The sequence below is a fragment of the Pan troglodytes genome, chromosome 11 (genome assembly GCF_028858775.2).
Source record: "Pan troglodytes isolate AG18354 chromosome 11, NHGRI_mPanTro3-v2.0_pri, whole genome shotgun sequence".
Lineage (NCBI taxonomy): Eukaryota > Metazoa > Chordata > Mammalia > Primates > Hominidae > Pan > Pan troglodytes.
The window spans coordinates 88,579,900-88,606,800 of record NC_072409.2 but is presented as its reverse complement, the minus strand read 5'-3'; the positions used below and the strand labels follow the sequence as shown (position 1 = coordinate 88,606,800).

The following is a 26,901-nucleotide window of genomic DNA, read 5'->3' as shown; positions in this document are numbered from 1 at the left end:
CTACAGCGGCTTTGCCAAGCTACACTGGACTCCACCCAGTTCAAACTTCTCAGCTGCTTTGTTTTATAAACTGTGAGGGGAAAACTGTCTACTCAAGCCTCAGTAATGGCGGACAACCCTCCCCCATCCAAGCTCCAGTGCCCCAGGTCAACCTCAGACTGCTGTGCTGGCAGTGAGAATTTCAAGCCAGTGGATCTTAGCTTGCTGGACTCCATGGGGGTGGGATCCACTGAGCTAGACCACTTGGCTCCCTGGCTTCAGCCCCCTTTCCAGGGGAGTGAATGGTTTGGTCTCACTGGTATTCCAGGTGCCACTGGGGTATGAAAAAAAACTATTGGAGCTAGCTCGGTGTCTGCCCAAACGGCTGCCCAGTTTTGTGCTTGAAACCCAGGGCCCTCGTGGTGAAGGCACCCAAGGGAATCTCCTGGTCTGCCAGTTGTGAAGGCCATGGGAAAAGCGTAGTATCTGGGCTGGAGTGCACCATTCTTCACGACACAGTCCTTCATGGCTTCCCTTGGCTAGGGGAGTTCCCCGACCCCTCGCACTTCCTAGGTGAGGCGACACCCCACCCTGCTTTGGCTTGCCCTCCATGTGCTGCACCCACTGTCTAACCAGTCCCAGTGAAATGAGCTGGGTACCTCAGTTGGAAATGCAGAAATAACTCGCCTTCTGCATTGATCTCGCTGGGAGTTGCAGACCGGAGCTGTTCCTATTTGGCCATCTTGCCAGCCACCCATGTGTTTTCAAATGAACTTTGAATTAGTTTTTGTAGAATTAACAGCTTTCCTTTTATTTACCTGTTCTAGGACCATTGCAAGACAACCTATTTATTAAAGAAATGAACCAACCATTAAAAAAAGACAGACTAGATAATGGTTATATGCTTTTTATTTGTGACATTTGAAACCCAAGCTCACATATAACTGATTTCCTAAATATCATTTAATTTTATGTTGCTTTTCTAATTGATTTAATTGTTAGTTTTCCTTATAGTCAAATGCTTAATACAATCATAAATGGAACCAAAAATATAGTAAACATTTCTTTTTCTGATGTATGTAAAAAAGATACAGGAAAATTCTGAAATCAGATCACTATAAGCTAGTAAAACAGGTGAATTATTTGATTAGAAAGGGACTCTTCCTTCATAAGTTACACAAATCCTTATGTAGTCACTGAAAATTCTTACTCAGAATTAATACCTGTCCAGAGGGAAACAGCCTGTTATAAAAGCTTTCTGTTAATATATTTTTTAAGGCAGGAAAACAATCATTATTTCCAAACACACTTTGTTTGTCTAATTCTAGGAGAGAATCACCAATTTCTTCAAGGTCCAAAATGATCAGAACAAGAATGACAACAGTGTCAACCAAATGATGCCTCCAACTCCTTTTAATGATTGTGCCTTGGTACACATTTCCTCAAAGATAATGGCCATACTTTTCCCATAATCTTTTTGTTTTTGTTTTCTCCCAGTGTGGTACTCATGGAGTATGGAAGGGACATAGGTTTAGAGAACATAGGAAGCAATTTGCTTCCATCAATAACCAGAATGATGGATTGACATAAATCAGCACAAAAAGATAAGTGTAATTCTATTCAAGTCCCTTAATGTTTTGCCAATTAATTTTTTTTTTTTTTTTGAAACAACAACAGTGTAATCTTTAACAGGGATGTTAAAGGTAAGAAGTCAGGAAGATAAACCAAAATGATTGAATATGATAAAGAATTTTGCATGGCGATTAAAATAGAAAACCTATAAATGTAGAAAAAGCAGGTCTGGACTTAGCAAAGAAACAATATAGTTTGGAGAAGGCATGAAATAAGTTCTTTTCATGTTCACTGCTGGTCACAGCCATAACAGAGAGTGATGTGGAGAGCTTTGGGAAGGTTTCACGTTGAGTTACATCAATGGTCGACAATGGAGCAACAAGACTCCGTAGAGGATGCCACCCTGGGAGAACTGCAAGGGAAAGGAGGCTGAAGCACAATTGGTAATAGCCTTCAGATATTTAATGGATATGCAAATAAAGCTCGGATTAATTGTATTTTCACTTATTATATATCATCTTTGGACCTTTCTAAAAGTGGGACACTAGAAAAGATATACTGAAACTCAAAAAGAATACTTCAGCTCGAGTTGAATGGAATTCAAGATGTTGTGGAAGGTTCAGTGGGTTGGTTATACCAAAGAATGCTATAGAATTTCCATGCCCGAAGAACTGTGAGAGGAGTATAGATTTTTTCACCAGGGAAGTTACTAGCATGGTTTGAGAGATAGAAGGAATTGATTAAGAAACCTCTCAAAGTTTCTTCCACTTAACCTGGCTCTGAGACTCTGGGTCTTTGGAAATGAGAAAATACCCAGGGAAGAGAAAACGAACAATTTAAGAAGCAGGAAATGACTCTAGATCAGTATTTCTCAATTATAGCCATTTAAGACATTTTCTTCCTAATCATCTCTCCCTTGCACCATCACCATGAAATTTTAATACCACATAAATACTTTGTATCTGTTTATGTACTTGTGATCCTTTGGAGGGTCACAACCCACTGTACTATCTAAGGGTTTTCCCAAAAAAAACCATCTGACAATTAGGGAGTGTGTGCTCTCTATAAATAAACTATGGGTCCAAATGGGAGGTCATTGAAGATGGGAGAAAAAATAAAAGCATTGAATATTGCACCTCTGGCTACAGGGAGCATACAAATCCTCACTTGCCCATGCACTCACGTATTGCCTGCACATGGAAACTTCCTTCTTCCCCTCCCTCCTGTTATGTGGAAAGGGATGAATGCTTTGCTAGTGCTATATCATCTGACTGCAATGCTTATAATATTTTGGGGATCCTGGGCCTCCTTGAGAACATTAAGAGATGAATGTACGTATGCACAGCCTCACACTCTATAAATGTATGTGTCCTGAATTTCAGAGCTTAATAATGAATTATGGAACTTGATAATGATTGGATCAGGCAGACAACACCTGATCAGTCCTAATATCAGAAAAGAGACAAGTAGACATTATGTGCTTCCTGAGGTGAGGCAGTAGTAAGGAAACAACATCACACATGTAGCAGTCTTGGGGAAAAAAATGTAACCTGTATCTCGTAATGAGGAAACAATCAGTAAAAAAGTCTAGATTGTGGGACATTCCACAAACTTGCCTGAACTCTTTAATAATGTCAGTGTCATGAAAGACACACCACACACACACACACTGCACATCATACACAAACACCACCCCACCACCCACCACTCAGACACACACAAAAGGGAAACTCTAATCAATTAAAGGAAACAAAAGAGAATGACAACTACATATAACGTATAATTCTTGATTGGATCCTGGATTTAAAAATAAACAGCTATAAAGGATATTTTGGGGACAACTGGAGAATTTTGAATATGGATCATATATTAGATTTATGCAGTATCAGTGTTCAGTTTCATGGGCGTGAAAATATTGCAGATTTATAGGACAATGCTCTTATTAAAAGAAAGAATACGATGAAGTATTTTACATTTTCATGATGTCTGCAACTTATTTTCAGAAGGTCCAAGAATAAGAATGTGTATTTACAGTGAGAAAGAAAATGTGAGGCAGGTGCGGTGGTACATGCCATAGTCCTGGCTACTCAGGAGGCCAAGGTTGAAGATCACTTGAGGCAAGGGGTTCAAGGCCAGCTTGGGTAAAATAGGGAGAGACCCCTTCTCTTAAAAAAAAAAAAGGAAGAAAAGAAAACAAGGCAAAATATTAACAACTGATGCACTAAAGGACATAAGGGTACTCACTATAATCTTTCAACTTTGAAACTTTTACTTTAAAATTTCCCAAAATTAAAATGAAAGTAGAAAAAGAAGGAGAGTAGGACAGGTTAGGAAGAAGAAGGAGGGTTGTCAGTCTCTGACCCAGAGGGCTGAAGCTCCATTTATAACAGAGATGAACAGTTAGATGCAGTCAAGCCGAGGAGATAAAAATTGACTGCAGAGATTTTCTTCAGAATGTGCCAAAGTTCTGTGGGAACAGGAATATTCTGTAATTAAAAAAAAAAAAAGAGTAGTTTGCCAGAATTTACCCTAGAAGAGTTCATTAGTGCAATTAACAATATAAGCAGGAGGAAATTCTTCCAAGAAGCTTAAAAAGATTTGGATTTTTAAGTTGAGTGGAAATTTCATATGCACAGTTAATAAAAAATAACCTTAAAAAGAATGAATAACAAAGGTCTCCAGATTCCATCCTCCTGCTCGATTATGCATTGCTGAAATGCAGGAACATATTCAACTTTTTAATGTAAAAATCCTGTGGCGTTCCATGGTGCACAGCTACAGAGTTCCTCCAGGGCATGGGTTCCGTAGTTACCTCTCTGTCCCACTGTGCTGCATTCCCATCTGGTAACTGTGTATTGCAGAGGCTGGGACTTAGGGGCTCTTGTTTCTATTCTCTGGATCTCTGTGATGGTCAGATATTCTTTTGGCCAAAAGAGATGTAGGGAAAAAACTTTGCCTATCTTGTCCTCTCAAAGTTACTTAGGAAGGGGGAAAAAAGTATGTTTATTGTTGACCAGGGCACAGCAACATGGTGAGGTAGGAGCAATTGGATTCCATGAGATGAGCTTTATGAGACACAAAGCAAGGTTCAGGCTGCTTGGTTAGGTCAACAGAGAATGCCACTGTACCCACAGAGACAGCCCTTTCTTAGCTTGGACAAAGATTTCATGATTCTAGGCTTTTGTGGCAGCCACAGAGGGCTTTAACACATTATGTATGATAAAACAAAATCAGAGTCATTTAGTTATTCTTTAATCATTATTACTTTAAAATACACTAATACATTCTTATCTACTTCCCTCCACCAACAAATATTTTGCTAAATTAAAAGGATCACTGGAAGTATTATGACCCCCCTCGTCACAGGTGGTCAGAACCACCACAGTTTTGTGAATGAATCAGAGAAGGCAATATTTCATCAACGAAAACTCATTTAGGTTTCAAAAGGCAGGATGTAGTACAGAATGCATTATTCTGACTGTCTTCTGGAATAGAAAAATTGGGAAGGATGAAAGAAGGAAGTTAGCTCCAGCTCCACTGTTACCTTGGCAACCGTGGCCCAATCACAGGGGCAGAAATTAATTTTGTGCCGTAACATAACATGGCAGAGGAGTGGGGAGCGTGGAGTGGGGAGAGGATGACGGCTGGGTTTAAATGCTCAGAAGGCTAGTGGGGAGGGTTACAAGTCAGCCGTCTGGGTGTTAAATCTACACCTACCAAATAACCAATTGTACTTTTTCACTGAAATGTTAGTACTATGTAGAGACAGCCACGACTCCCTGTCTTTAATAAAGAACAAACACTGCAGTAATCATGCCCAAGGCTCCCGCTGATCATTCTTAGTCATTTAGGACTTTTATTTCTCTCTTCTGGGAAACAGGAAAGAATATCTTCCACTGAAGAGACAAGGAATGATGGTGGTTATAAAAAATACATTCTGATCAGGTGAACTGGTAACTTGTCAGCTTTACGCTAGTAACCAGTCTCTTCCCTGCAGTTAGAACATGAAGACCCTGTTTGGGGCAGAGACAAGCCACCCCATGGAGTGTCCCTGATAAAACTATTTATTAGGGAAATGCTATGGACGCCTCGGCAGGCAGAGTAGGGAGGTGCAGGGGATGGGGAGGGGTTCAGGTCTCTCAGAGCTCCACAGCCCTGCACAGTGTTAAACCACAGATCAGAGCAGGAGCTTTTAGAGAACTGAAAGGAAGGCTTATTGCATAAAAACTTGCTGCACATCCAGAGGTCCAAAATTCACCCGGCACTTCAAAAACCAATCACAGAGAAGTCGGCCAGCTGACAAGACAGATAAGTGGAAAAATACGAACACGCATCTCAGTCTCAAAACCTGAATTCCAGTAAAGCTTAGGCGGCAGGTCACAGGCAGAACTGTGCCATGTGTGGAAGTGCAGAGGCTTCCTCGTGGACAATTCCCCAGGCAGAACGGTCAAGGGGCTGGTCCTTCTTTCACGTTGTGGTCTGCCTCGTCCACAGGTCTGGGCTAGCAGCACTCAGAAGGTTAAGAGCACACAAAGTGGGTGGGGAATGTCTCTCAGGAGTCACTGCTTGCCTCCACCTCTGCTGTTCCTGGGAGTAGGTTTGTCATTTCAGCCAGGGTGGTCCACCTCCTGCCCGCTCAGGGCACCAGGAGGAAACAGCTTTCCTTTCTTCCAAAGGGTGAGGTGGAGCATTAGTGACACATCCTGCTCGTCATTTCTTTCTGGAAAGCAAGGGGAAAAGGATGGTTAGGAGAAACTATAAGCAGAGCGACGATTTGATGAAGGATCCTGAAAATGCTCTTGGAATCTCGAGAGCCTGTAAATGAAAGCTTGCAAGCACGGTCCATGAATAAGGCTTAGCATGAGGGTATGTTCCATTTGTTCTGCAGAATTTTTTTTTTTCCATTAAGGCACTGTTTAAAAATTTGACTCATGTATCAAAATTCAGGTTGCTTGCTTGCTTTTTCTGAGAAATTGCAAGATTTGGAGCTTCTGAACAACTGGAGTTGACGAATGGCTGTCCTCTTCAGCAGAAGAATTTGCTCTCCAGTTTGCCCCAGTCCCTGCCACTCCCACCTGACTTCCCAGCAGGAGCCATGTAGCACTTATGAACTGATACAGTAATTGGATTTGGACTGCTAGTTTTCTTCGAGTAGGGAAAGATTTAAGTTTCAATCAAAGATGGAAAAATAAAGTGGGTATAAGTCAAGAAAAGCAGGAAGGAGGACATTTTTAAAAATAGAAATGAATAATACACCAAAGTGTCTGACATGCATCACCTGCCTGGCTCTTGTGGGTATTTATAGATCCCGAATGAGCCATCCTTTCTCTACCCCTGGGGCTCCGCACAGGTTGAGTCCCATGCCTATGGTCCGCTGCTACCACATCCTGCGCCTGCCCCTCTTCATTTGTCAAATTGCCATTCATCTTTCCACCTCAGGTAAGGTGACTTCTACCTGCTGGGAGACCTTCCCGCACTCCTGCCCCACTCGCTGTGGAGGAAGTCACTCTCTCCTCCTGTGCACACATTGATTCTTACATGCAGTGTATGAATTTGTACATCTCTCTCTCTGTGTGTGTACTGGAGCTCTGGGCATGTCTGTTGGCCCTGCTAGACTGAGAGCTACTAAGTGCCAGGAAAAAGAAGCACTCATTGAATCGCCCCATGTACTTTCATCTTTGTATCCCCTGCCCCTGGCACTGTGCCAGGGTAGTGGCTCCTCTTTCATCTCCAAGGATGGTCTGAGGAGCAGGCTAGTAATGAGCCCTGTGCCATTTAGCATCTTGAGAAGACAAGTTTCATGTCACTTTAGTTAGATGAATGATCTTCCAAGTTCTACCTGCTGCAGAGCTGACTGCAGCTACTACATCTCTTGCATACTGACCTGGACTGCCACACCTTATATAATAGGAAACATCGAGAAAAAGGAGCCTGAGTGTGGGAGTGCCCAGGTGTTCAGAGAAGCGTTCTATTCGAAAACCATACAGATGTGCTGGTTAAAGAAATAACAATAGACAAGGCAGAATCTAGGCACTTTTGCATCTCTATAATTATTAAATACAGGAAGTTACAAATCTATGTGTATATCTAATTTTTAAAATTTTTTCAATTTTTAATTTTTTCGACAGGGTCTTGCTGTTGCCCAGGCTGGAGTGCAGTGGCAACAGCTCACTGCAGCCTCAACCACTCGGGCTCAAGCTATCCACCCACTTCAGACTCCTGAGTAGCTGGGACTATAGGCACACAACACCACACCCGGCTAGTTTTTAAGTTTGTTGTATAGACAGGATTTCACCATGTTGCCCTGGTTGGTCTCAGACTCCTGAGCTCAAGCATTACCCATCTTGGCCTCCCAAAGTGCTGGGATTACAGGCGTGAACCACTGCACCCAGCTTTTGGCTTAACTCTTGATGACACAGACAAGGAAAACAAGATGGGAATACAACAAGAGCATGTGTGTGTGTGTTTGAGAGAGAGAAAAGAGAGAGACAGAAAGAGAAGTAGGGAGAGAGAGTGTGTTCATGGGATAAACAGAATTTTAGCTTTATAACTTAATTATTTGCAATAAGTCTGTACTTTTGGAAAGAAAGAAGCTAGCTACACTTAAATACCTATAAGATGCCAGGTGCTTTGGGGTGGTTATACCATTGCATCTGTATAACTCTAAGACAGGGAACTATGACCCCCATTGGACAGAGGAAGAATCCCAGTTTCAGAGCAGAAGCTATTTGCTCAAGGTAAATGGGTAAGGTACAGAATGCTCAACAGTAACCGCTGCTTTTATTAAACAGAGGCCTGCTGTTTGCCAATCCCAGTGTCTACTGCTATACAGATATTATACTTTGTGAAGTAAGATTTGCCATCTCTACTGTATTGATGAGGAAAAACGCTCAGGGAAGGAGAGTACCTTACCAGGTCACATAGAAAGCTGCAGGCCTACGGTTTAAACTCAGGTCTATCTGACTGCAAAGGCTTGCTCTTTCTACTACACCATGTGATTGTAATTTAAAGCCTCTAAGATATTCTTATGAATATGCAATCGGATAATACTGGCATATATTAATTGACATATATAATTATAGGTAGTTGCAGTCATTCATGAATTTTCAAAATGCCAGACTTTTTCTTTATCCAGACTGATCCCAGTTTGAATTATAGGTACAATGGGCAAATACTAGAACAATTATGCCACTGAGAGACTATGGACACTAGAAATACGGCAGAGTTTTTTTTTAAGCAGTAGAGTAACAGTTTCACAGAGGACAGGGTACTTATTCAAGGTCACTGAGATGCAGGATAAAAACTGTTTACTGAGATGCCTCTTAAATTCATAAAGGGAATGTATGGGTGAAATAGCAGATCAGAAACTTCAGGAAAGACACTTGAGTTGGATCCATCCTTCAAAGCTCTGCAAGACTCTGCAAGCTGTATTCTAGCACTTGCCCACTGGGTAGAGCCAATGAGCTGTTAAAAAAAAAAACTCGTTTAAATAAACAAATGGCAATGCTAGGTTCCATCGCTTTCTTCATCAGAGCCCTCCCGCAGGCTAGCAGGGCCAAACACATTCCTTCCTCTCTGAGAGTGTGGCCAAAATAGCTTCTACCCAGGGTGCTCTTTACAATGAATTTGCCATTGCTGGAGTTACTGAATGCCCTGTGTATTAAGGCAGGCCACTAAAGAACTCCAAAACGTGTATTAAAAGGCTTCCGCTGAGGTGATGAGAAGCTTCTGAGAAAGTTCCTGGTGACTGTGCTTGGCTTGTATATGAAGATTTTCAAAAACACCTGAATTTTTCAAAATGTGTTTTTAACAGAAGATCAAAGTAGAATCTTGGTTGTGGTCACTCGGTTTCATTTGTTTTAAAATAAAGCAGTAATTGATTCTATGAAGTCCCTGGTTCTCCACTGTCAACAAAACAAATTCCATCCTCTGAAGCCTGTCAAAGACAGAGGACCCATCGCCCCCTGCTCACCTCCTGCTGAATTCCCTCCCACTCAACACACCAGCCAGGCAAACTAGACTTCTCCAGGTCTCCAACTGGCCAGTTTCTAGTGGTTTCTTTCTTATATCTGGTAAATATTTTCTGCCCTTCTCTGCCTGGCAAATTTTGACATCCTTTAAGATGCAATTGTCAGCTCCTTTCTTGGGTATCTCCATCACTTTGCACACATTTGCATTCTATCACATTGGAATTCATCATTTCATTTTTGCCTGAATCTGAGAAGAACATTAATATTTTTTAGTATATTAATGTATGATGCATATTTTATTCAAATTGTATAACAGGATGTATGGTTTGATCCAGTTATTTTGAGAAAAAATATAAACAAAAATATGGGTCCAACATGATAAATTTATCTTTGGGTGAATACAATTGTGTATGTTTTCTATTTCTAATTTTTTTGTCCTTTGCAGAGTCTGAAGTTTTAGGTATTTTTGATATGCATGAATTTTTTTCTAAGAAAACAAGACCGGTTATTTAAAAAACAAAAAGGAAAGTAGACAGAGACTCCAAACTGAAATCATATTTCACTTTAGAAATGAAATTAAAATGACATTTGCCTAGTTTTTGTGGGGACGGTGGGGGTGGATGAAATCAGCCTGTGTTTTACATAAGATACTCAAGTTTTTCTGTTCTGATCTAAACACTTTTTAAATTTAAATCTTCTTTATGTACTTGTTAGCAGTTGGAAGAAGTTTTTGATAGCCATTGAACAAACTTCCGTGAACTCTAAGAGTCAAATCTTAGTCTAACCTCAGTGTACCCATTTTTATAACTGGTAGTCAGTGGAGGGTAGGGAATAATGATCCAGAGAAGTAAAATGACTTATTCCAAGTCACACAAATACTCTCCGACTTAGGCAAGACTACAAAGAAATCGACGCTCTCAGTTTACTGCACTACATCATCACACATTTTAGTAATCTAATATTCTTTTTTTTTTTTTTGAGATGGAGTCTCGCTTTGTCCCCCCAGGCTGGAGTGCAGTGGCGCGATCTCGGCTCACTGCAAGCTCCACCTCCTGGGGTCACGCCATTCTCCTGCCTCAGCCTCCCGAGTAGCTGGGACTACAGGCACCCACCACCACGCCCAGATAATTTTTTGTATTTTTAGCAGTTAGCCAGGACGGTCTCGATCTCCTGACCTCGTGATCCGCCTGCCTCGGCCTCCCAAAGTGCTGGGATTATGGGCATGAGCCACTGCGCCTGGCCCAAGAAGCTAATTTTCATATGGAACATATAAAGAAGAACACTTGATGTTTACTAGGGGTCAGTCATCATGCTTGCACAGCAGTTTTAATAAGTTTACTCTAGGAATTATGAAACAAGCACCAAAAAGCAGTGACATCATCACAGAGTCATAGGCTGCTGTTATAGCTGGGAGGAAACATGGGTGTCACCTACTCCAACACTTTAATTTCGGAGATGTGGCAACTCAGACCATCGGAGAGTAAGTGACTTCCCTAATGCGGCAAAACTAATTAGTGGCAGAACTGGACTGCTGGCCTGTGGGCTCTCTGACTTCACATTGATTCGAAAGAGGCAATTTGTGTACACAGGATTTCTTAGAGCTGGCTTGATGTGCTGCAGGTAAAATCTGTATCATCTTATGGTGCTCCTAAACTCCATTAATGGCTTTCAATAGTTTTCAAACCAAGTCTCCACCGTAACATACGATGCTGTTCCTGATCTAGACTCTTCTCAGGCACTCAACCTCATCCCCCATCGGTGGCCGACGCTCCTTCTCTCCCATGGAACACACAACGATTTCCATACACATGCTCCTCTCTTCCCAGAACACCCTTCTCCCATCGCCAACACCCTTTAACGCTCTTGACCAGTTGTCATCTCCTTAGGGACACATTCTTCTACCCTCCCACCCTGTCCCCAAGGAATCCTAGGTGCTCCTCTTCCAGATTCCCTCAGTGCCCATGACACCTTTCACACTGTTGTGCGACCGTTTATCACATTCCTGGTTTCAGCACCAGGCTGCTCTTGAAGAGAGAAAACCTATCTGGTATTTGTGTAGACCCTGGTGCTCAAGACCTGGCACATACTAGGTGCTTAAAACATATTAAATTAAACTGAAATCCAATGAAAAGGAACACTTATTAGGTCTACAGACCCAAGTAAAATGAGAGGTGGAAGGAAACACGCATTTCATACCTACGATGGGGAAGGCACTTAGACTTACCTTGCGCACTTTCTCACAACTCTATGAACTAGGCATTACTTTTTCTAATTTACAGATGAGGAAAAGGAGGCCCAGAAATTTGAACTAACTTGCCCAAGTTCACCCAGCTAGTCAGTGTAACAATAATGATTTAGTGGACTCAAAAACAAAAACAAGCAAACAACACTCTGCTTTCATTACTCTGTTGCAGGGAGGAGCAAAAGAAAAGGAGTGAGTCTTTTTGTTTCTGTTGTGAAACGTATAAGGAGGGGGAAGAGTTACCATAGCAGCATTTCAAAACCCATGCCTTCTTTTAATTACCAGCTTCCTGCTAACTCTGAGACACCAGGAGAAAGGGGGAAGAAGAAATATTTGAAACAAAAAATAATCAAGGAAGAAAAGCAGTGTGAAGAGATGTAGAAGGCTCCGCAGTGTGGCAAGGAGCAGGAGAACCCTTGGTGCTGGAAACTTTGGAAAAATGACTGTTATATACGTGAACTCCTGCCCCTAGTAACCACCATTAAACAGCCAATGGCTTAAAGCAGGGCAGTGAGCAGTACGCCTCTCTCAGGGCCACATCTGACATTATGTTGTGTACTTCTCACTGCCCATTTTAAAGCCTTTGGATGTTTAATGGTGGCTACTAGGGGGAGGAGTTCATGTATATAAAGGAAATTGGGCTCTCTAATACAGCACGCCCGTGCACATGTATACACATGCGCACACATCCCTGAAGTAATGGAAATAGAACAGAAAGTAGGAGAGATTCATCTCCCCCAGCACCTTTTCCAATAATGCAGCTTCATCAATACATTTTAAAGGTAAAATCAAATGTGATATTGCTGAAAAGACACGAGGAAAGCTGCGAGTCCCCCGGAAAAGGCCGTCAAAGGGTGTTGTTCGTTTCACAAGCTGCCTCCCTGCCCATTAATCAGCAGTGCAGCCTCAGTCCCAGCTACCGGCCCCATGCCTGAGCTTGGCCCTGTGGCCTGCCATCAGCCCCATCTCCACTCAGATGGGACATACCTGGAAAAGTGGCTTGAACTGCAGCAGAAGTACAGAAGCCACATTTCTGGCTGGGCTGGGGGTGGACAGCACCAAAACCCTACAACCGGGAAGAGTTTCATTCCCCACAGCAAGGCTAAGGCCCTCTAGGGGTAGAGGCCAGGTCAGAAAGAGGGCTTTCTGGAAGCCTTTTGTCTCACAAATTCCACTTCTTAGAGACTTAAAAATCTCCAGATTGTACCCATATTTCATTAGTTTCTTCTGTGATGGCTGTGGATTGAGAACACTGACCATCTTGAAAATTCCCTCTCTCATGGCTTTCCCCTGCCCTTCCTGCCTCCATTCCAAACAGCTGTGCTGGTGAGGTCTATGCCAAGGTTTCATGGCCCCCTCCCAACAGGGTCCTCAGCTCCTGCCAGCACTCACTTCCCTCAGGCCACATTTCCACACTCAATGTTACACCAACATTTTGCTATTTCCTTATCTCAAGATCTAACCCACTTATAGCAAAAGCAAGTCCCTCTGGACTGGGTAGTTTTCTTGGAGGAGTGATGAGGATGAGACCAAAGAAAATGAGCTGGCATCAGCAAGGGATTCGGGTTCTCAGCTATACCGTGTGGGCCCATTTGAAATCCTCTTGGACTGTAGACAGGGACAGCAATCAGTGAGGTTTCTTCTAGTGTCGTGGCGCTATGAGAGGCATGGTGATACTGTTGTCGAAAGAATCCCAAGGCAAGGGCAGGTGTGCTTTCAGGGGCTGTGGAATCAAAAGAGGCAGTGGTATTGTGGTAAGGCACTCGATGATCAAAATGAAAACCAACTGTTCTCTCTGAATCGTCCAGTTTGAAGGGCTCAGAATTCCCCATGGCACCATGCTGCCTGTGGTCCTAGAGGTAACAGCCACATGATTCCAGTATGCACCAAGGCCCAGAAGCACTACTCTCTAATGCCTGCTGGTGTCCTCAACAGCACTGGCTGGAAAGGTACTGCTGAAGATCCAGGGAGAAATAAAACTGTTTTCCTGCATCTCCATTTCCTACCAGATCAAGTCCTCAACTTCCCATGACTTGCAAGGACTTCTGGATCTGCTTCCCGCCCCTGTCTGTGGCCTTGCATACACCTTGCTTCTGTGTATCCTGCATCTTTGCACGCTTGTTCCTTCTGCATGGAGAGCCCTATTTCCTTGTTTCCTCCAGAGCACTCCAGTTCCTCTTTCCCAGCCCCGCTTGGGTGTGGGTGAAGCTTACAAGCCACCTAGGTGGGAGACAGAGCAATTCCCAGAAAGGGAGCAGAACTCTGGGTGTGATGAAAGAGAGATAGAGGATCCCAGCAGCGCCCCAGAGCTGGTTGCTAAGAATTTGCCCTGGCAGCTGGCTCTCCTTCAGACAGGGGTGCAGTTCTGCTTTGAAGGCGAGTGTCTGACTTCAAGGAAGACCCATGAAAAACATCAGGCTGCTTGCTGCAGGGAAATCCCCGGAAAAAGAGAGGAGAGAAAAAAAGAAAAGAAAAACAAACAAGCAAATTACAAAACATCCCAAACAACTCTACAGCCAAGTCCATGTGGCAAAGCGGGAACCGTAGAAGGTGGGAACAACAGCAGGGCAGCTCTTGCCTGGCCTCGGGCACAGGGAGGCCACTGTGTCGCTGTCGGGACCACAGCTGTCCAAACGAGGCTGGCTCCCCACTTCCTGTGGTGTTTCTCTTTTAGCTTTCTAGAATCCAAATAGCTGTATGTATCAGAGGAAATAACACTGGCCTTTTCCCAAATGCCTTGGCAACTCCAGGGGAAGGACCCCTCCCACCCCGACTCCGGTGGACAGGCAGGTAACTCCACAAGTGGGGCCTCCTGGGGCATGACTTTCTAAGGAGCCCTCAGTTGCATCCTTGGTGCAGAGTGAGGGTGAGTCCAGGGCTGCTTAATCTGCTTTCCCGGACCATTCCCAGCTGTTTCTGTGAGGCTGTGGAGGGAGTGCTGCAAGTTAGGGATCCCTGGGAACCCTCGGGGAGAATCTCCCTGCCATGCCCTCGCCCTAGGCTCAGGGGACTTCGTTCTTGCCCTCAAGGCCTTTTCTGCAGTGATCAAGCTGGTGGAGCTTTCTGCCTGGAAGCTTGTTTTCAGAGGAGGGTAAAGGGACCAGGAGTCAATCGTGGAATCCTTAGGCGAGGTTCAGGCATGAGGCCTAAACATTTTTTTAGAAACTATTTTTTTGTAACGTTGTTGTGTCTGTTTCAGAGCATCTGGGAGAGAGAATTCCAGTAGGGGCTGACATCAGCCACCCCAAATTTATTTTGGAACTAGGCTTTATTGGTATAAATAACTTGAGAAGTGAACGAATGAATGAATGAAGCCGTGCTAGGTCACAAGAGTCAGAGTGAACAAGATGGGGCAGTGATAAGAGAGCCATCATTAACCAAAGTGTCTTGTGTTCCGAATGGAGTAGTTTCTATCATTTCCCGCACCTTTTCTGTGTGCCAGGCACTGTGCTCAATGCTGGACATCATTTCATTCAGTCCTTACATCAGTCTTATGGGGTATGTGGTATCATTCTTATTTTACAGAGAGGTAATGGAGGTTAAGTACCTCGGCCATGGCCACATCACTAATAATTACCCTGGCCAAGGTTGAAACTTGAAAACCCATCCTCCTAACCAGTCTACTATATCCTGAGCCATCGTGCTGAATATATCTTCATTCATATCTACACGTGCTGTTTCAGTTGAGTCTCTGAATCAGCGGCTGTACCACATCAGCATGGGCCACGGGAGTAGGGACTCGGCTGGCAGGACCGTTCCCAGGAGGCCCACAGCCAGGGCTGCTGTTCTTCCTTTGCTAGCATCCCAAAGTCTGAATTCTTATAAGGCAGGCAGGGCAGCCAGTCTACAAAAATATTTTTAAAATTTCCTCAACTCTAAGTATATACAGGATCCAACCAGCACACAGGAATTAGAAATGTTCTTTCTGCTCTCTTTTAGGAATGTGGGTGGCAAATAAGCCAAACGAAATAAAAATAGAAACAAGGCAGGCCAGACTTCCCTAAACCACACAGAACAATATTTATTTGATTAATTCTGTTCCTAAACAACAGCCCACATTACTGACACGGAGGGCGTTTCCACGATGGAGGGGTGTGTGTGTGTGAATGTGTGCACATATGTGCAGGCTCCCAAGTGCACATATACATATGTATGGCTAGATAAACACACACACTCGCCACCCACGGAGAATATTTATTCATACCGATACAAAAATCAAACTGCTCTTCTATTTCCAAACCCTGCAAACATTAAAAATAAGTCACTTTGTGTAAACATATTCAGCCTCCTGATTTACATTGTTTCTTATAAAGACAGAGCTGCACATTTTTGAAGTTCTCTCATTTAACCACAGGAGATGGGTTACGGACACATGGTGGGTTGCCTCATAGTGCATCGTGAAAGCAAGAGCATTAATCAAAACTGTTTGTGGTCACTGTATCTCTGCAGATCCCCTCCCTAGAGCCCCGCAGCCCACCCCCTCATTCTGCAACTCTGTGCTTTTTTTTAGCACCCTGCCTTGCTCTGTGGATCCACCTACCATGTCCTTCCCACCTGTATCAACCTCGCTGGTGCACTGATGGGACAGGGGATCCAACCTGATTTCTGCTCAGACTGATGCTACCTGTGATCAAAGGAGCCTGTGATTTCTGCTCAAAGTGACACTGAGATCTCTGACATTTGGCTGCTGCTCCCCGCTCCTTTCCTCCTCTGTTACCCAACTTCTCCAGAGCCCCCATGGAGGTCTGCACAGTTGGCAGGAGTCTGCCTCCCTCCTTCTCATACCCAGCATTTGTCAGCGCAGCTGGATTGGTTTCTGGCAGATGCTGCTGCTGCCCCTTGTTCTGGGATGAGCAAAGGGTGACTGAGTGCACCCACCCGCTTTGAGGAATGAAACAGATTTCAGCATGGCCCAATGCCCCCTGTAGGGTTGTGCAGCTCCTTAAAGGCTGGATGCGGGAGGGCAGGGGAAGGAATTCTCACATTTGCTTCTGTCATGTGGCCTTTCTATCAGGAGTGGGAGGGAAGGCACTGGCCGGTGAAGCAGAGAGTTCCGGAAACTCCAGGTTAGGTTGCAGGCACCAGAGTTTTATTTATTCTGAGAGAAGCTTAATGGGGGCAACTCTTAATGACATGCAAGAAACGCTGAACAAACGGTTTGTCCTTTTGGAGGGAGTATTCTGAACTTTCAGGGCATGGGCCCCTAAAGGAAGAATTTACCTCCCCTGGGAAAACAAAGGATTCCATAGAAGCCGTTCAGCCTAGCTGAATTCACCACAGGACAGAGCTTGCCATTGCTTAATAAGACCTCTATTGTGTGTTGATGAAAACATATGGGGAATGTGCTTCCTCAGTGAGCCTGTAATTTAGGAAGTCTGTAGTTTCTAAGCAGTCTCACTCCTTTGGTAGGAACAAAGTGTTATTTTGATGGAGTAAATAGACATGAAACAAAACTAAAATTTTCCTTTTAATACAATGAGATCTCTTGCTAGAAGTTTGACTACCACCTATTGAAACATGTTCTCAAGCTCTCACAGAGAGAAATTTGGTCTCGTGAGAGCCTCAGGAGCTGATCACCACTTTGTGCCCGACTCTGTCACTGACTCTCAGGTCTATGTATGGGGTGGCCATTATGCTTCCCCTAGAGAGGAACTGAAACTTGGAAAGGTTAGTGACTTGCCCAAGGTTACATGGTTGATACTTGGCAGAGCGAGAATTCAAACCAGGATATCATTTGGATCTTATCAACAGGCCTCGGAATCCTATCTTTTTTTCTATATCAGGGACCAGAAAATGACAGTTCATGGGTCAAATCCAGTCCACACCTGTTTTTGTATGGCCCATAAGCTAAGAGTGGTTTTTACATTTTTTAATAGTTGAAAAAAGAAAGAACATTTTATGACATATGATTATTTTATGAAATTCAAATTTCCATGTCCATAAACAAGTTTTATTGGAATAAGCCACACCCATTTATGGATGAATGCCTGTGGCTGCTTCTGCACTTCCATGGCAGAGCTGAGCGACTGTGACAGAGCCCGGCATTTAGCATGGGGGCCTTTTCAGAAAAGCTGGCTGACCTCGCGCCGCACCATGCCAATACCATGACCAGTGAGACTCTCTAGTTTTGACCCACATGGTTATAAATGGATCCCCAAGCTGCCTTTCCAAAACTGACCTGGCAATAAATAGTCCAATATTTATTTAATCTATAAATAGTCCAGTCTTCTGTCTTGGGAGAACAGTGATGTTACATTAGTAGGAAAACACTTCTAAAACAAGAGTGGAGTGAACTCTACATGCCTATAGTCCCTTAGAAATAAACCCCTCTCCCTCTCCCTCTCCTCCCTCTCCCTCGTCTCCCTCTCCCTCTCCTCCCTCTCCCTCGTCTCCCTCTCCCTCTCCCTCTCCTCCCTCTCCCTCGTCTCCTTCTCCCTCTCCCTCGTCTCCCTCTCCCTCTCCCTCTCCTCCCTCTCCCTCGTCTCCCTCTCCCTCTCCCCAGTCTCCCCCTCCCTCTCCCCGGTCTCCCTCTGATGCCACCAAAGTTGTGAAAGCCGAGGCTGGACTGTACTGCCGCCATCTTGGCTCACTGCAACCCTGCCTGATTCTCCTGCCTCAGCCTGCAGAGTGCCTGGGATTGCAGGCGCGCGCCGCCACACCTGACTGGTTTTTGCATTTTTTGGTGGAGACGGGGTTTCGCCGTGTTGGCCGGGCTGGTCTCCAGCTCCTGACCGCGAGTGATCTGCCTGCCTCGGCCTCCCGAGGTGCCGGGATTGCAGACGGAGTCTCGCTCACTCAGTGCTCAATGTTGCCCAGGCTGGAGTGCAGTGGCGTGATCTTGGCTCGCTACAACCTCCACCTCCCAGCCGCCTGCCTTGGCCTCCCAAAGTGCCGAGATTGCAGCCTCTGCCCGGCCGCCACCCTGTCTGGGAAGTGAGGAGCATCTCTGCCTGGCCGCCCATCGTCTGGGATGTGAGGAGCCCCTCTGACCGGCCGCCCAGTCTAGGAAGTGAGGAGCGCCTCTTCCCGGCCGCCATCCCGTCTAGGAAGTGAGGAGTGTCTCTGCCCGGCAGCCCATCGTCTGAGATGTGGGGAGCGCCTCTGCCCCGCCGCCCCGTCTGGGAGGTGAGGGGCGCCTCTGCCCAGCCGCCACCCCGTCTGGGAACTGAGGAGTGTCTCTGCCCGACCACCCCCTCATCTGGGAGGTGAGGAGCGTCTCTGCCCGGCTGCCCCGTCTGAGAAGTGAGGAGCCCCTCCACCCCGCAGCCACCCCGTCTGCGAAGTGAGGAGCCCCTCCGCCCGGCAGCTGCCCCATCCGGAAGGTAGGGGGCAGCCCCCGCCCGGCCAGCCGCCCCGTCCGGGAGGGAGGTGGGGGGTCAGCCCCCGCCCAGCCAGCCACCCGGCCACTGCCCCGTCTGGGAGGTGGGGGGCGCCTCTGCCCGGCCGCCCCGTCTGGGAAGTGAGGAGCCCCTCTGCCCAGCCGCCACCCCGTCTGGGAGGTGTACCCAACAGCTCATTGAGAACGGGCCATGATGACGATGGCGGTTTTGTCGAATAGAAAAGGGGGAAATGTGGGGAAAAGAAAGAAAGATCAGATTGTTACTGTGTCTGTGTAGAAAGAAGTAGACATGGGAGACTCCATTTTGTTCTGTACTAAGAAAAATTCTTCTGCCTTGGGATGCTGTTAATCTATAACCTTACCCCCAACCCCGTGCTCTCTGAAACATGTGCTGTGTCCACTCAGGGTTAAATGGATTAAGGGCGGTGCAAGATGTGCTTTGTTAAACAGATGCTTGAAGGCAGCATGCTCATTAAGAGTCATCACCACTCCCTAATCTCAAGTACCCAGGGACACAAACACTGCGGAAGGCCGCAGGGTCCTCTGTCTAGGAAAACCAGAGACCCTTGTTCACATGTTTATCTGCTGACCTTCCCTCCACTATTGTCCTATGACCCTGCCAAATCCCCCTCTCCGAGAAACACCCAAGAATGATCAATAAATACTAAAAAAAAAAAAAAAAAAAAAAAAAAAAAAAAAAAAAACTAAACCTCTTTGGCTTTCAGAGTATGAGAGGAGACAAGTCCTTTTCTTTCCTTATTCTCAGACTCCCAGTGAATGATCCATGAAAACAATATGAATTTTACATACAGGAAATGTACTTAATAAGGCAAAAGCATTTTTACTGTTAGGGCTCCGTCCTCACCTGTTCATCTTTTATTATGAGGCTGGAATTTTAGCCTTTTTTTTTTTTTTTTTTTAGCAGTACAGGGCATTATATGCTACTGTTGTTACACTGTGGTTTGCTCTCAATATCAGAGGGAAATTGTGGAATGCATTGAAAATTGGTAGCAGCACTGGTTCAGTTCAAGAGAAATAAAGCAAGATATCCTTTTACTTCACGTAATTTTTGTTCCCCATCCTGGCCTCACTTGCAAATCCTAAAGACCCAATTCATATGTGAAGAAACAACAACAAAAACAAAAGCCATAGGTACCAAGATACAGAGTTTGAAGCTAGATAGATGATGGTAATGGTTGCATGACAATGTGAGTGCATTTAATGCCACTGAACTGTACACTTAAAAATAGTTAAGACAGTAAATTTCCTTGTGTGTATTTTACCACAATTAAAAAAATTTAGAAAGGAAAAAAAAACATAGCTATCCATTTTAGAAAAAAAATTCAAAAGCTTCAAGGAAGAAGATTTTTTACACATAAGTCCATTAGTGAGACGAAACAAAAATCCTCATAGGAGTTTTGAAAGATTTGAGGCTTTATTGGGACAAATGAGCATTAGTGCATGTTCATGTGGGTGCTTGTGTGTGTAATGTGTCTTCAAGAAAACATCCATGCCTGACTAATTCAGTTCCCTCTGTTATTGCTGTCAGTATTAGAAAAATGAGAATTATTCCATTTAGAATAACCTTCTTTTAATGCAAAATGCCAAGTACCGTTGCACTAGCAACAAAAAACAAAATAGAGTAACTATGTCTGAGAACCTATTATAACTCTGACATCTTACGCCAGCGACACCAAAGGGAAAAAACACACCCACTGAGCACCTATGAAGATTCCTCTGCAGTATACGTACAAAGGCTGTCGTAGCCGTCAGGGAAAGAGTGAGTTCCAAAGAAAGAGGAAACCACAATAGAAACCTTGAATTAAAAATGGAATTTAGATACGGGCAAGAGTGCCAACCTTAATGAAAAGTCTTCTTCAATCATTAGGCTGTAAAATTAAAGCTGGATGTGGATGTGGTCTAATGTCTACTTTGATTCTTGTGTATTTGCCAATGCTCTCCAAAGGTGAATAAGATGAAATCCCTTCTGGATGTGCTGTGAGCACTCTGGTCCTTTCCACCAGTTTCCCAGAGCAGAGGTGCCCCGCAGTGCGGTTTCTGAAGGCTCTACTGTTTGGAATAGGCACATACAATAACAAAGCTGCTTATAGTCTTGGCCTGGCCGCGACAGGGTCAACAACCTAAATGCCAACTGGCGATGACACTGGTCGTGTCAAGTGAAGCCAATGACAAAGGAACAGCCGTGCTCTGTCTCTTGGTGCCCACAGCAATACAGTCACTGTAGGCCAGCAATGGTGATCCAGTATGCAGCAGCATGGGGTGAAGCTGACATCAACCCAATAAATGACCACTGTCTTGTTGTCTTCACTGAAACCCTGCATACGCCTCCCCCAAGCCCACACACAAACACTTTGCTTCATATGCTTGAAAGTTGTGGGCTTTCAGGACAAGGGAAAACTAAAAATTGCTCTCTAAATGTGGGCACTGTGGATGTGTTGCCAGGTTGTAATGGGTCAGAACCGCTCCTGCCCACCATAGGCCCTGTATAAAGCATGACTGCAAACAGATGATCCCTAAGCAAACTGTACTCCCAGAAGGGGTTTTTAAAAAATCTACAGATTTTTAAATCTGTAGATTTAAAAACAAAATGAAATACAAGTACTGCTCTAAGTAGTTGCCATCATTTAAAACTCTGGAGAATTCACCTAAAATGCTAGAGTTCCAGATTCTTCTGATTTGGAAGCACTGGGCCTCTATGCCTGCCCTGAAACCATTAGTTGAGTTGCATGGTGGTTGCCCCCACAGCTTCCTATTTCATGCTACTCGCCTGTTAACTGATATTTGTTACCTGCCTGACTCTGTTGACTTTGGCTTTGGATCTTCTGATCCATAGTCATTAAACTCCTTGAGGGCAGTAGTCATACCTCTTGAGCGACAGCAGCACCTAGGATTGGCTCCTTACTCCTGTTTCACCTGAGTCGCTCAACTATGTGCACTATGTGTATTTCATGGGCTCAGGTATCTAAAGTGACTTGACTGTGGTCCCACAGCACACACTGCTGAGACAGGGAGAGAACTGGGCTCGTGGAGCTGGAGGCCCTTGGAAATTATCTAGCTGCTGCAGATCATCAGAATCTAGTTGAGTAAGTATGCCTTTTTGGGCAAAAATCCACCTCAAATTAGTTTCCTCAGCAAATACCATGCTATAATTTGAATGTTGCTGTCTTCCAAAATTCATGCTGGAACCTAATGCCCAGTGTAATAGTATTAAGAGGTGGGGCCTTTTGGGAAGTGACTAAGTGATGAGGATCCGCCATCATGAATGGGATTAGTGTCCTTATAAAAGAGACCTGATGGGGGGCTTCCTTGCCCTTCTGCCATGTGAGAATGCAGTGAGAAGGCACTATCTTTCAGGCAGAGAGCAAACCCTTATTGGATACCAAACCCTTATTGGATACTAGCACCTTGATGTTGGACTTCCCAGCCTCCAGAACTGTGAGCAATGCATTTCTGTTGTTTATAAATTACCCAGCCAGAGGCATTGTGTTATAGCAGCCCGAATGGTCTAGGAAAGGCTGTATCTGGGTTTTGGAATCAGACCGTATGTGCTCAATCTTGGCTCCACAGAGCTGTGTGACATTGGACAAGTTATTTCACCTCCGCATCTGATTTTCTTCCTTTTTATAATGAAGGGAAACAGTATTTATCTCATAGAATTGTGTGCAGATTGAATGACATAATACATAAACACATTTCCTACAGCACTTGGCTCATAGTTTTACTTAAAAGTCTTCCCTATTATTATATCCTCTGAAGCTGAACAAATCAAATGAAAAAATATATATAGTTATTACAGGCCATTTAAAGTTCTTCTATATGAAAATATTTTAATAAGACATGGACATAAATCTCTACCATCAATCTCTATTTTAAAATTATACCATTAGAGGCCGGGTGCGGTGGCTCATGCCCATAATCCCAGCACTTTGGGAGGTCGAGGTGGATGGATCACTTGCGGTCAGAAGTTCAAGACCAGCCTAGCCAACATGGTGAAACCCTGTCTCTACCAAAAATACAAAAAATTAGCCAGTTATGGTGGCACACACCTGTAGTCCCAGCTACTCGGGAGTCTGAGGTGGGAGAATCGCTTGAACCCAGGAGGTGGAGATTGCAGTGAGCCAAGATCATGCCACTGCACTCCAGCCTGGGCAACAGAGCAAGACTCTATCTCAAAATAAAATAAAATAAACAGAATTATACTATTAGAAATAAACAAAGTAAAAGGAAAGGCAGTGACAATCTATGTTATTCTGGATCCACAACATGCCAGAACTGGAGGGAATCTAAACCTATCCTAATGGATTTAAAACTTATTTTAGCAGCAGAAACCATTTCTTTTAATGTGGTCTTACACACATGCCATTCAGCTCAGGTTAGGTGAAGTCCCTGAACTAGGTTCCAGCTTCACCCAGCAAATTATAGAACCTGTGTGCTAAGGGCCGCAGTTTGGTAACTGCTGATCTTGGCTATGCCTTCTTATTTTTACCAGTGGGAAAAGTAAGACCTTTCATATGCCTGCACATAGAAGCAGGCTCACACTGAGGACCAAGCCTGGCCTATCACTGTATCCTCAGCACCCAGCCATGTGCCTGGAACGTAGCGCCCTGGTGGTACTGGGGTTTGCATAATGGGTGCCATAGCACAGGTGAGGTGCCAGGCTTCTGAAGTGCAGTCTTGGGGGATGGACTTCTAGGGTAGGGTGGTGATCGCTGCCAGCAGGGGGTGACAAAAACACCATTAGGTCTAGCCAAGGTGTTGCGTGTAGGATGGATTCTGGGAGAAGGTATAGGGTGGAAGTAAGCAAGTAGAAGCTTACTGACTTACCCAGAGCAACTGCCAGTCCTACAAGCTCCATTCATGGCAAATGCTCTAGGCAGGTGTACCATTTTTTATCTTTCACACTGTATTTTTACTGTACTGTTTCTATGTTTAGATACACAAATACTTACCATTATGTTACAGTTGCCTACAGTATTCATTATAGTAACATGCTGTACAGGTTTATAGCCTAGGAGCAATAGGCTATACCATATAGCCTAGGTGTGTAGTAGCTACACCATCTATTTTTATGTAAGTATACTCTATGACGTTCACATTATGGCAAAGTTGCCTAAAGACACATTTCTCAGAATGTATTCCCATCATTATGTGACACATGACTGTACTTCTGTAGAAAGACCAGGTTTCTGGAGTGGTAGAGGGCAAGTTACTGTGAATTGAAAGGGAAGTGAGAAAGTGTAGATAGTTGGCTAGACTGGCTTCTTTCAAGGAAGGGGAGGAAGAAGAAACCACACTGAGGTAATAGGAGTTTTCACGGAGTCAGATTTCTTGAGCAATGAGCACTTTGGAGAGGTAGCAGACTTGTGCTGTAGGATGTAGAAAATGGGAAAAGAAAGAGAAATGCAGAGGTCAAAGAAAAACATCACCAGTTTAAAAATGTTGGTCTCTGTGGTGGTTTAAAAATATTTTAAAATTATTTAACATATGAAGAATTATTTAACATTTCTCTCTTCAAGAAATATGGCCAGGCCTGGTGGCTCACACCTGTAATCCCAGCACTTTGGGAGGCTGAGGCGGGAGGATCACTTGAGTTCAGGAGTTCCAGACCAGCCTGGCCAACATGGTGAAACCCCATCTCTACTAAAAATAAAAAAATTATCCGGGCATAGTAGCATGCACCTCTCATTCCAGCTGCTCTGGAGGCTGAGGCAGGAGAATCGCTTGAACCAGGGAGGTGGAGGTTGCAGTGAGCCGAGATCATGCCACTGCACTCCAGTCTGGGTGACAGAGCAAGACTCCATCTCAAAATAAAAAAAAAAAAGAAAGAAAGAAATAGACCTTAATTTTCCTTTAGTGTGGGCTGGACTTAGTAACCTACTTCTAATGAATGGAAAGTGGGAAGAGGGTTGGGTTATCACTTCTGACTCTAGTCTGTAGAAGATACATGGTGATTTCCATCTTGGTTGCCCTCTCTGATATCAGGGCATTCTGGGAGTAGCCCGCAGAAACCTAACGTTTCAAATGAAAGGTGTTTGTCTCTGAGAAGCGGACAATTAGGCCTAGACTTGCAGGATGAGCAGGACTTAAGTTGAGGACATGGAAGCCAAAGGAGTTGTACATACAATGGCCTGGGGGTGAGAGGACATGGCCCATTCAAAGAACTCTGGGAAGTTCCCTATGGAGCTATTTGCATATCTCTTTCTTCTTCCAGATCTGCCTCCAGGCATTATTCTTGTCTATTGGTCCATTTACACTTAGATGCACAATGTAATAGGACTCTATTAGCACCAACATCTTGGAATTAATACTAATTAGTATTATGTTCCAGTACCACATTATAGCTTAACTGGCTTTGCTGGTGGTTTGTATATCTGACCTTTATGTATAAAATTGTTTCATAGGAGGAAGTGCTCCTGAGACCACACAAGTGACCACACAAGTCCCTAGGCTAGGTACTGCCTGTAACCTGCCTTATCTTCATGCTTTTATTGTGGTGGGACAGGTGGGTGGTGGGAGAAAATATAATGTTATGTTTCAATAAATAAAACCTTCCTTCATTCAAATCCCAAGTTAATACTTCCTTGACATTTTTGGAGCCAAAGAATCTAATCTTATCTGGCCGGGAAATTTAAACTAGTCTAGACCACACATAGCAGCCAAAATTTGGCAGGCTTATATATGGGCATCGAGCCATACTGACTATTTACATTTTCATGTAAATGCTCATGAAGATGAATTAATCCCTGCTGTGACTGACATCCTGCAGCAATTTCCAACACTGCAGAGAACATTAAAAAAATAAAAAAGTACAATTACGATTTGGTGTCTCAGACCAACAGCTCCCCTAAGATACTGAGCAGCTTCCTGAGATGGAGGTTCTGATGGGAAATCTAGGGAGAAATGTTGAGCAGAAGGTACTGAGTTTTATTTATTCCTATCAATAAAGTAGGAGAGAAGTGGCTTAGCAAAGAGAAGCAACCATACTAGGGGGCTTAAACAATGAACGGAAATGCCTCATGTGGCAGCATGGAGACAATGTGAACACATCTGGCGGCTCTTTGTGGAGGGAGTGGTTGTTAAGAGTGGATTATAAAAAGTAGCTCTTGAAGGTAGAGCCTCTGGCTCAGTGGTGTCTGAGAGAATGTCCCACAATGATGAAAATGTTCAGTATCTGTGATATCCAATACAATAGCCACTAGACACATGTGGCTTGTGAGCACTTAACATGTGGCTAGTAAGGCTAAGAAACTAATTTTTAATTTAATGTTAATCTCAGTAGTCACAAGTGGTTGGAAAAGCCTTTTCAAGTATAAAGTTTGATTTTTCTGATTAGAAAAGTGACACATGTTTGTGACAGAAAACTTAGAAAGCCCCAAAAAGTATATACCAAAAAAAAATTAAAAAAGCATTATCTATAGTAATACCAAGAGAGAACCACTGTTGGCACTTTTTGCTCTATTTCCTTTATCATCTCTGGACATATGATTAGTGATTTTCCAGTACAGTTTTGTATCCTGCTTTTATTACTTAATATTATAGTCTAGCAATTTTCCCATGAGAGACATCTTCAACTATAATTGATCATATTTTAGGCCCTGAAATAAATCAGACCACATCTCATCTCTGACCAAATTAGAAACAAAGAGAAACCCTAAAACAAAAATGAACCACCCAGCACCCTATAAACTAGAAGCAAAAGTTCTCTGGACATCAACAAGGGATGAATAAATAGGACTGGCAGAGACATGTGGCTATTTTTGCCACATCCCCAGTTACCC

The 26,901-nt window shown here is 44.0% G+C and overlaps 1 protein-coding gene across 5 annotated transcripts in view; it reads right to left on the bottom strand.

The window, feature by feature from the left end:
• Positions 1-870: 870 nt before the first annotated feature.
• MOB3B (MOB kinase activator 3B) overlaps positions 871-26,901 on the bottom strand; it is a 205,855-nt gene continuing 179,824 nt past the window's right edge. For 3 of the 5 annotated variants that reach the window (XM_054658001.1, XM_063787907.1, XM_009456417.5), the window contains one exon: positions 6,283-13,486. In XM_054658001.1, the coding sequence (XP_054513976.1) occupies positions 13,406-13,486 (81 nt within the window). In that variant the 3' untranslated portion in view covers positions 6,283-13,405. The other 2 variants (XM_001154635.6, XM_016960702.4) reach the window with 2 other exon arrangements.